Here is an 11,661-nt window from a genome sequence, read left to right as displayed (position 1 = left end):
CGTGTCATTTTGTTTGCAATGAAGAGCGTTTTGGCCTCTGGTTCACCCCCACAAAATCGCATAGCTAAGTAAATTGAACCTGACATGACCGTGGTAATATATAGATAATAGATATTTATTATATTGACGCGGACACTTTTACATTCACTTTGGAATAATTCATGTAGGGTTAGTACTGCTTATAGACATATTCAAAAAGTTTTTGATTTTTTTTTGACAATATCTCCTTTAATTAATAATATAGTTTAAGCTCAAAGTTCATTATATGTCATGGAAACTGTAAAAACTTCAAGAGAAGATGAGAAACAGTTGCTTCGCTTAGCATCTAATAGTAGAAATGTGGTATGTGGGGTAAGAAACACACACATCTCTTATTGAATACCCGACACTCTCACAGGAAGTCGTTCTGCTTTCGCCGCCTGAGTTATCTCTCTTCGAGATTCAGAATGCACGTGTTGCTGAACGAACTTCACGAGCTCGCCCTACAGAAGGCAGTCCCGCATAGAGACTTCTACAATGTCAGGTAGGTGAACATATTGTAAGATTTTCATTAAATGCATTTGCGTATGCGTATCATAATAATTTATACTACTTGTGAAGAGAGTAGATTGAATAATAGATGTTTTAGTAGTTCTCAAAAATACGCAATTCAGTAGGACCATTGTCATATTATGGATTATAATGATGACGATAGAACTTTTCATGATATGGGGCTTGTATTACCCCCATCTCAAAGAAGAGCCATGCCACTACCTTATTGTGGCAGCGACACAGTAATGCGGCAAATTAAAAACGCTTTTGATAAATTCACAGAATTGATCCAAAATTGAAGATAGAAAGATAAGTCTTTCTTGGATGGTTGGATAATCTTAAATTGAAAAGATTTGTTTTTAGGATCAGTTCCCGGCTATTGCTATCACATTAAGCCTTGTCCTGACTCCTGTCCATATGGTTTATAGTAGTCAACTTAAGGCTGCATTTATAAATACAGAAGATATTACATTCTACATTCTACAGTTCTCTAAATTCAAAGAATCCTGTAATATTCATTCCTGACATGGGAGATCGAAATGGTGTTTCGGTTTGAAAGACGCTAACAAAAAGTTTACGTTTACTATTTTTTTTATGAAAATAAGGGACAAGACGAGCAGGACATTCAACTTAAGGTAATTGAGACGTCAAGCCCATTACAATGCACTGCCGCTCAGGATTCTTGAAAAACCCAAAAATTCTGAGCGGCACTACAATTGCGCTTGTCACCTTGAGACATAAGATGTTAAGGCTCATTTGTCCTATAATTTCACTAGCTACGCCGCCCTTCAGACTGAAACACAATAATGTTTACACATTACTGCTTCATGGCAGAAATAGGCGCCGTTGTTTTACCCATAACCTAGCCGGCATCCTGTGCAAAAAAGCCTCCCACTGGTTGTTTTCTTTATGTCAATTATGTTCTTGGCATTTAGTATTTTCCTGAGAGATTATTATTATTATACTTTTTTTTATAATTTCTTCGTATATCAACATATTTATAAAAAATAAAAAGACGTGTGGCACTCGGGGACTGCCGCGGTAAAGCTATTGCATAGCATTTTTTATCAACTTATGCAATTATAATTATTTATTTATTTTATTTATGCAGTATTTTATTTTCTTTGATTTTAATTCAAGTTACACTTTTTTGAGCGTGGTGACCGATAACAAAACAATTTTTTTTTCTTTTTTTAAATAAAGGGGAAGTTAATATTGTACAAAATATTTTTATTATCTTACAATATATGTAGGTTATTCAGGAATATTTATCATTGAAACTATAGGTTTATGGTAAGTGAAATAAGAAACATAAGTTTCAGACTTGATATCTTCTAAATATCTGGAAAATACCGCGTCAATGGTGCCATATTTTGTTGTGGATTCTTATGGATCATTATTCATTTTCAAATTCAATATTTTCGAAAGAAAAGTTGTCAACCGCTCTGATTTTTTATCAGCGAAGTTGATGTTGAAGTCACCAGCCAAAATAAGTGGAAATTTATTACCATTTGTACCAAGTATTTTCGACCGTTCTTCAATGTAAATAAATAAAATGCTCTACCTCGTCCAATTTTGGAATCTGAGAAATCTAAGTAATAATAAAAGTTAATAAAACGTGATAAAAACTCGAACCTGGGACCTTCTGCACAAAAAGCATACGTGATAACCGCTGTTCCACGGCAACTGTAATGGTCATGGCGAAATATATATATATATGTAGTAGTGGGGTGTTAGGTTATTTTCGTTACGGAATTTCTGGATTCGGTCTCCACGCTCAAGGCCCGCGATAGAAGCTATGCAATAGCTTAAAAACAATATTAATTCTAGAAAAGTCGATACTCACATCCATGCCGCCTCATGTATGAACCAGAAGCATCTTCTGCGCTTCATAAAGCGGACGCTACGGTCCAATGCCGACGAGGTAGTGTCCATGCAGGATGGTGTTCCAAAGACGCTGCGCTCCGTGTTCGAAGAGATGCGACTGGATGCATACGATCTGAATGTAGACTTACTCGATGTCCACGCGGTGAGTTTACCTGTAAAGGCAAAGTCAAATAAACAAGTTATTTATTTTTGTCAAAAATGACTCAATGTGCTTATCAAAGTCATTTAGTATTTACCGCTTCTTCAGAAAAGTTGAATTTAAAGTTAAGTTAAAACATTTAATTACTTACCAAAAAAGGAGAACTGTCCACAACAGGATAGATGGTTCACCGACCTGCTATTCCTCCCCGTACCATAACTGATCTTGGTTTCATGCAGCTCCTCTGAACGAGATGTGTTATCTCGTTACATTAAATAATATTAAAATATCTGTCACACAGCGAAGCCATAATATTTTCTCCAAAATTCAATCACCTACCTATCTCAATATTTTAAATATAATGTAATAGCAGTTACAATTAACAATTATTACTCCTTAATAAAAGGTATAAAATGTTATCATTTCAGGATCGAAACACTTTCCATAGATTCGACAAATTCAACGCGAAGTACAATCCGGTAGGGGAAAGTAGTCTTCGTGAGGCGTTCCTCAAGACGGATAATTATCTGAACGGTGCTTACTTTGCAAGGATTATTAAGGTACTTATGTGCACATTAACATAATTTGAATTGTTCAAAAGTTACATTCAATTCAGTGCGCGATAAAAATTCAATTATTAAAACTTGCATAAGACATTATTAACTTTATTTATTTAAATCTATGAGTAAAGCCGATTTAAATAAATAAACGGATTAAAACTACTTGATGCCACAATCAATCCATGGCCCCTATCCACAGGTGGTCTATTAGGTATCGGTATATTTTAAAATATTATAATAGAATTTTATTTTTAATTCATAGATATATTACTATCAAATATTCTTTGTTTTGACTATTTTTAATTTATTTCGACATAGAACACTCATGAAATATTCAATGTTTAGACTTTCTTTTTCACTAAACTAAAATATCATCCAGTGTCAATGTCTGCCAAGATGTTCTTGAGAATTCGATCTTTCATAGTTGCATTGGCGTACAAGCTTTCATACGGTTTGCCTGATAGTTTGTGATCACGTCCGCGGCCTATCTCTTGTGGCATCAGAAAATCATTAGAGCGTTGCCTACCTAATAACCTACTCGTTTATGGTGGTGGGAGTGTAGGTGTACCCATGTACGTGGCGAACGAACTGGGGGGTCGTGGTGAGGGCCAGCTTTGCGTCTCAACTGACGATTCTCTTTGTCTCACTCTCGTGTGTTATAAATATTGTAAATCAGAAACCTGAGCTAAGGATGCCCTCACATCGCGGATACTTATGTAAACATTTTCAAAAATAAGACTGGATCATAGATATCTCCCGAAACATTTATGCTCGTACTTAGACAGTGACTTGTTTGAATATCCGATTAGGAGGTGATATGCGACCTGGAAGAGAACAAGTACACGTACATAGAGCCGCGCATCTCTATCTACTGCAAGAACCGCAACGAGTGGAACAAGCTGGCCTCGTGGGCGCTGCGGCACGACGTGCACTCCAGCCACGTGCGCTGGGTGGTGCAGGTGCCGAGGCTCTAGTTAGTGACCACTGATGTAGCACAGAACAAGCAATTTAACAAACACATACTTTGTGTTCGCCTAATTGATGTATTTAATATCTACGTATTATACAATTTGTCTAAATAACGCACAATTACTTGACTTGCCTATCATCATCATTTTTGGTGAAGGAGTTCATCATAATATAGAGATCCTGCCCTGCCCCCACGGCCATCTATCCTTCGAGCTATGTGCCCTGCCCACTGCCACTTCAGTTTCGCAATCATCCGGGCTAAGTCGGTGGGTTAAACTGGGTCTTAGAAGTGTGGATGGCTGTTGAGATGTCCTCATATATGGCCTCCACGAAGTCTTACCTTCAACCTGAATGACCTTTAACGAATTCCGTTCGGTAATTCTGAGTTAATATAGCACGACAGTTGGTCGCCCTCTCCGGGAAGTAGAGCAGGTGTCCAAAATTTAAGATTATCGAGTCCTCACCCTCAACAGCTCAAAGCTTTCTCCAATTTCTCATTGGTCCGCATTATTTTGACATATATTGCCAGGCCCATGGTATTTCGGTAGACTTGACAAACCCTGGGATTCTTAGAACCCCCTGCCCCATCGCTTATGTAACTGTATAAACCACGAATATGGCCCCCGGAGACTGGGACCGGGGCCTGATTTTGTCAGTCTGTTATGTTATGTTATTCGGGGGGTTTTGCCATAATCGCCACCCTTGGCATGCGGGTTCAATCGCAGTAGATGCTGATACTCTCTCGGAAAGATCCTCCTTTATTTGTATCCCTTAGTCGCCTCTTACGACACCCACGGTAGGAGATGAGGTGGTACTATTCTGGTGCGACACCACACTGACATTCTGGTAACTAACAACTAACTAACTAAGCCTGTTTTCGAACTAGAAACTATTATTCTATAACGCTTATTAAAAATCAAAGCATAATAAATTTGTTTCAGTGATATTTACCGCGCAAACAAACTGCTGAACAACTTCCAACAGTTTCTGAGCAATCTCTTCGACCCGTTGTTTGAAGTTTCCATAAATCCCAACTCTAACTTGGAGCTTCACAAATTCCTCACGGTAACCGTATCCTCAACTCTAATTAACTCGTGTAGTTTACAGTGTATTAATATTTAATAGTTATTTACTTCTTGCTTGCTCACGTTGCCATATGGCAACGGCATGAGGCCAACGTTTAGTACGCTGTTATGAAGTTAGCGCACAAGACATTAATTAAACTTCCTTCTAATTAAGCAAATTGTATTTAATATATTGTACTTAAGGGGCTGTAATAATTAATTTTTAAAGAAATACCCAAGAGAATGTTGCTTCAACTAAGAGACAGATTTGAGCTGCAAGATTAAGTGAAACCATGTATCCTTACGTGTTTTCACATTCGTAGCTAAGAGTAGTGAAGCAAAAAAGTTTTCATTGTTGTCGTAAGTTGTGGTTCGGGAGTATATGTTAGTCGCTTGGCAAACAATGTCAAGGCATTAGATTACTATTAACCACGTTAGATCATTTATAGGTATAGATAGACTATGACAGCTGTGAAAAAAAATATTTTAAGAACTAACCTCTATTTTGAGCAATTCACGCACACTAACACAGTGTCATAGAAATCGCGAATGTAAGACGTAGCTTTTCACGCACACTAAACTTATATTCCTGGCCTGTTTTTATCGGTTGTCTATCTAGACGTGTAAATTATCTAAGTTAACCACTTAGATCAAAACTAGTTCTACCTTTGAATTCCAGCACGTAATTGGCTTCGACAGCGTCGACGACGAGTCTAAGCCCGAGAACCCTATCCTGAGCGAGAATATGAGGAGCCCTGAGGAGTGGAACGACGAAGAGAACCCGCCGTACGCGTATTACTTGTACTACATGTACGCAAACATCTGCACCATCAACCAGCTCAGGAAGTAAGTGCTGTCTGCTGCGAGTACGTTCAGTAAAGAAAAAGTCAAGTTTCAATTGAATATATAAACACTTGGCCTTTGTCCAGCAGTGGACGTCTATCGACTGACGATGATGATTTATCCCAAAATTTAAAAAAAAAATCTATAATCAAATTACAAATAGCGAAATCAGCTAACTTAAACACGAACACAACACAAAGAAAATAAATAAATAATGCTTTCATTTGTTTTGATGATTATTTTAAAAACCAAATGACCTATAGAGCTCACACGACACATAATATCTAAAGAGTTTATTTTGCGACATATGTTAATTTATGTAAAGGTTGTCACAACTCTCCTCGGTCGCCTGGACCGAAAAAGCAACTGAACAATTGAGAACCTTTCTTTAGTAGGTACATAAATTAAAAAACTTATATTTTGATGAGTGAAATACTACAATGTTCAGATCTTATACGTAGCTATTTTAAAGAACTTCCATCGACTGTGTTTCCATTTAAAGTGTAAGTGTTCCAGGTAGAATGCAAATAAAGCTGGCAACACTTGTCCGGTAGTTATAGGAGATCTTCAGAAGCGATTATCAATTATTAACAGTTACCAGGAGGCTCCTTGCGCAGGATGCCGACTAGATTATGGGTATCACAACGGTGCCTATTTCTGCCGTGAGGCAGTAATGTGTAACATATATATATTACAATATTTCAGAGAGCAAGGTATGAACACGTTTGTGCTACGTCCTCACTGCGGCGAGGCGGGCCCGGCGTCGCACCTCGCAGCCGGCTTCCTGCTGGCCGAAAACATCTCACACGGGCTCGTGTTGAGAAAGGTAGCTTTTAGAGACAGTCTTCTCTAATATAGATAAGGGCTTGTTTTTATCGCTTCAATAACATTATTTGGACAATTTAAATTTACCAGTGAGAGGCTCCTTTGCAACCGGATGCCGAATAGATTATGGGTACCACAACGGAGCCTATTACTGCCGTTAAGAAGTAATGTGTAAGCATTAGGTACTGTGTTTCGGTCTGAAGGGCGCCGTAGCTAGTGAAATTACATCTTATGTCTCAAGGCAATTGACGAGCGCAATTGTAGTGCCGTTCAGGATTTTTGGGTTTTTCAATCATCTTGGGCGGCACTGCATTGCAATGGGCAGGGCGAATCAATTACCATCGGCTGAACGTTCTGTTCGTCTCGTCTCTTATTTTCATAAAAAAAAGAAATATACAGGCATCGCAACTGGCTTTTTTGGAAGAAAATTTATTTCGCTTATATCTGTCATCAACCGATTAAAGGTATTTTTACATTTAGTAGTACCAGTTATTCGGATATGCTCTGTCGGCAAGTCCGTTTTGACTTTTGATGTGATATAGTCTTGACTGTCGTGTTAGGGACGAGTGAGACCTAACTGCATTAGTTCCGCAAAAGTTAGTGTTGACAGCTGCGGTCCACCGCTCCCCGCGTGTTCTTGTTTATGTGGTATTGTCTTATTGTAGCGCAAATATTTACCCATAAGGGTCGGCCACTTTCTGCGTGGTTCCTCCGGTGTAACCTTGTATTCCTATTACATTAAAAAAAGTTGACAGAAACTAGGCGTTTTCTTATTAAAATTGTATGTAGTGTGACGCTGATTTAAAAAGTTGAATCATAATGTAATAACGCGAAATGTTGGAACATCCATTGCATCATTATTTGTATAGACATTACATGCGTATGACCTTTAAATCACCTTGGTACTCAAAGTAATTAAAATACTCGATCGGTAGCGCATCGCTTATCATGTGATAGGTGGAAGTGATTGAGTACCAGATCCGTAATTAACAATTTTCGCCCTAAATGTTAAACCATCACCGCAACTTTACATATCATAACATTAAATCCAAAAGATAACTATATTAAATAATTTATTCTACTGGTAATACTGAATGGTTGAATGTTAACCATTCAGAGCGACAGGCATAGTGTAATCGGCATGGTCTCTTACAGCAATCATGCAGCTGAAGTTCAAGTGGGCCGTCTGCCCTTTTCACTTGTTGATTGATGCAGGTGCCGGTGCTCCAGTACGCCTACTACCTGGCTCAGATCTACATCGCCATGTCGCCACTCAGCAACAACTCTCTGTTCCTGCGCTACCACCGGAACCCGCTGCCCGAGTACTTCGCGCGGGGCCTGAAGGTCACCCTCAGTACAGACGATCCGCTGCAGTTTCACTACACAAAGGTAAACCATCAGGGTTTGCGGCTGAGCGAACTAGACAACACTATCGCAGACCAATTCTTGTCAGAGAAGCAAAGATTTTGTTGTTAGTACATTTTTCAGACACTGAAATTTAACAATATCGAATAATGCAAGTAGGGAGAAAGTTAATTTGTGTGGAGATGCGGTGACAGTATCTGAACAGGAAATATTTGGGTGGTTTGGCAATTTACAGGATGGATGAAAGTAGTGACTGAGCAAATTTATGGAGCGAACATATAAATAGAAACTCGACGGAGAAGTTTTATCTGTACATCCCACGATAAGATTGGAGATCTACTGAAGAAGTCGTCCACGTACTACAGGTCAAGGGTTCCAAAAATAAGAGAGCTAGACAAAAGAGACCAGCGAGGTCATCATTATCCTCTTTATATAAGTGGCAAAGAGTTTCTTGACACTCTCTTTTCTTAAATCTATAAACTTCATGTATCATTTTGACCTAAGCGAATAAATAATTTTCTTTTTTTCTCCGCTTCTATAGTAAGCTTTCTTAGTCAAAGAAGCTTTAATATTGTATTTGTTGAATTTGTATTCAGTGAGTCTTAATCCTTTCATGGGAGGATGAAGTGAAGACAAGTACAACAATTATGTATGTGTGCTGTAGCAGTTTAAAACTAATTGCCAGGAAGCCCTGATGGAGGAGTACAGCGTCGCGGCGCAGGCGTGGAAGCTGAGCGCGTGCGACATGTGTGAGCTGGCGAGACATTCGGTCATCATGTCGGGGTTCCCGCATGAAGTTAGTACGACGTAACCTAACCTGCACCTTCTGTATAAGTCCGAATACTATTGTTTAAAACTTTGGCACTTTGTATAAAATTATACTACTATTAACTCTACTTAAAACCTCGTTAGTAAAAGTATAAAAAGCACCCTACACCTACATAAAAGGCCTTAAACGCTTCTGCGCTTCCTTCAAGGACAACAGCACTTCACTTCAACGTGTTTCTTCTACCCCATTTATCACGAGGAAGCGATCAAGAGATCGCTCTTCGGAACAGACGTGATTCCTATCACCAAATTCCGCTATCATACCACACACAATAATCTATAATATCATAATCTGGCGTTCTTATACAGTGCGGTTTTCAAAGAACTTTCTGCCACATACAACAAAACTGTGTAATTGCGAACTTGACAGCCTAAAAGGCCGGCACTAATCCTGTGATACCTCTGGGGTTTCAAGAGAGTATACGCGGCGATGATTCCTTACTATCCACATCCACGTTAGTCCTCCTATTCTATAAAAAAAAAACAGAAATAGGACATTGCTTGGTAATATTGACCAATTTCTCTTATTGGACATGGATTGGTAGATGAAGCAGCACTGGCTGGGCCCGCAGTACACCCGCGAGGGACCCGACGGTAACGACATCACCCGCTCCAACGTACCAGACGTGAGGCTCTCCTACCGCCACGAGACCTTGATGGACGAGCTAGACAACTTGTTCAAGGTACAGGATTCCTTTATAAATCTGGAGTTTGGAAGTTTCGCCCAAATAAAATCCATATTTTGATTCTAACTCTTTAGATACATTACCATACGCTTAAAGTTTTAAACTTTAAAGCGAGTAAAACTAAACGGGTGACGCTAAACCGTAATAATAAAAAAATAAATGTAAAAATTAAACTAAATAATTCAAATTTTCAAACAAAGGTTTATCATCCTTAAGTGGGCGCTACTCACCGATGAGTTCTAAACGGCTAAGGCCCAGCGTGGCACAAATAGGTGTCAGTATCTACGCTAGTGAGTGACTTACTTGCAGGGTGTTGTGAATAATATGGATAATTCATTTAATTAGTTAGATTATGTATTTTTTTTATGATAACGCTCTCCCCCTGCGTTCGTTTAATGTCGCCATATTAGCTGCACGCTGTACCTTCCAATAAATGTCTAAAGGTCACCGCAGCACTACGTCCTCAGTGCTTATCTATTGTATGTTACTTTGCGTCGAATGTCAAGGAATCATTGAGAGCAAAATTGAAAGAAATTAACATCTTCACTGTGGCTTCTCAATATATTCTTGATAATGTAATGTATGTTCATAGTCACATAAGTGAATTTGCAAGAAACTGTCATAACCATAATGTTAACACCAGGAACAGACATAAGCTTATAATGCCTACTAGTCGGCTAAGTCGAGTTAGCAAGTCTCTAGTGGGGCGATGTATATGCTTTTACAACAGGATCCCAGAAAATGTTCAAAACAAAAGTATTACGTTATTCAAAAGAATTGTTAAAAAACGTTTATGTGGTAAAGGTTACTATAACATAAACGACTTTCTTAATGATATGAATGTGAATGGAGCGACCGCCCTCAGGCTCTTAAATAATAAGTTTAATTGTACAATGTTACTTTGTAAATGTTACTTTAATTGTAAAACATATTTTTGATGAAAAAAAAGCCCGCTGAGTTTGTTCCGCCTATTCTTCTCAGGGCTGATTTATTTATTTTGGAATGGGTGGTAGTTTTTTGACTTTCAATAAGTGATGTCACATCCTATTTTGAATAAAAATATTTGAATTTGAGAGTTCAAAGGTCTGCAGCTGACATATCTTCTAACATAGATGTGTCAAAACATAGCAAATGAAATTATTCTACAGTTCAGTACTTTGAACACTATAATATCTGATCGGAAGCAATGGTTCGTACTGGTGAAAAGTGTTGATTTCCAAAAACTTCCTCGCTTTTGCAAAAAATATTAGATTCAATGCCTCCACTTTTTTTTATCACCAATGGTATTATTATTTTTGACTTTTCCTATGTTTATCGTATGGCAGGAATTCCATATTTTCTAGATGCAACACAGCAATATAAAACCGATGTATTTTTGAAATTATTTACAAAAAAACTATCAAATTCGGTCACAGGGCACTGCTTGTCTATGTTATATTGTGTGTATTATAATAACAATACCTAGATACTCTTCTCTTAAAGTAACAGTTTGTTCCTAGTAATAATATTTGTTCCAGGGCGTTATGTAGTACCCACCTTATCAAGAGTCCTGAACTTCCCTTTCAGATGAATCTTATTTGAAACTCACACAAATGTACCTACATATTATATTGTTGTTATATTTTAATTTCACTTGTAAATTGTTTGTGGTCAAAATCAAAATTTTGAATGTCACTTATCTGAAATAAATGATATTTACTTGATATATATTTTTTCAATGAGTTAAAATTAATCACTCGAAGACAGTTATAGGAATTAATAAAACCCTGCCAGACACGTCATAATACAAAGCCTTTATTTATTTATTTGAGGAAACAAACAGTCATATACAAGCATAATTACATAGTATATAATTCAAACAGACCTAGCAGTTCCATTAATTATTTAGAACTGAAGTTAACATATTAGACATACTAGTAAACTTAAAACATTGTCCGTACCATTATACCTCATTCCTTATATAT

General features: G+C 37.8%; 1 protein-coding gene across 1 annotated transcript; it reads left to right on the top strand.

Moving 5' to 3' along the window:
* Positions 1-3,094: 3,094 nt before the first annotated feature.
* On the top strand, positions 3,095-11,400 carry LOC126965186 (AMP deaminase 2-like; the record flags this gene model as incomplete). The annotated part of the gene is made up of 8 exons (XM_050808627.1): positions 3,095-3,117; positions 5,028-5,151; positions 5,830-5,996; positions 6,699-6,819; positions 8,034-8,207; positions 8,869-8,979; positions 9,557-9,694; positions 11,215-11,400. Coding segments are annotated over 8 exons (870 nt in total), but the record flags the coding sequence as incomplete, so codon positions are not given.
* Positions 11,401-11,661: the final 261 nt, after the last annotated feature.

Source organism: Leptidea sinapis, chromosome 6, assembly GCF_905404315.1.
Source record: "Leptidea sinapis chromosome 6, ilLepSina1.1, whole genome shotgun sequence".
Lineage (NCBI taxonomy): Eukaryota > Metazoa > Arthropoda > Insecta > Lepidoptera > Pieridae > Leptidea > Leptidea sinapis.
This window is presented reverse-complemented; position numbering and strand designations above follow the sequence as displayed.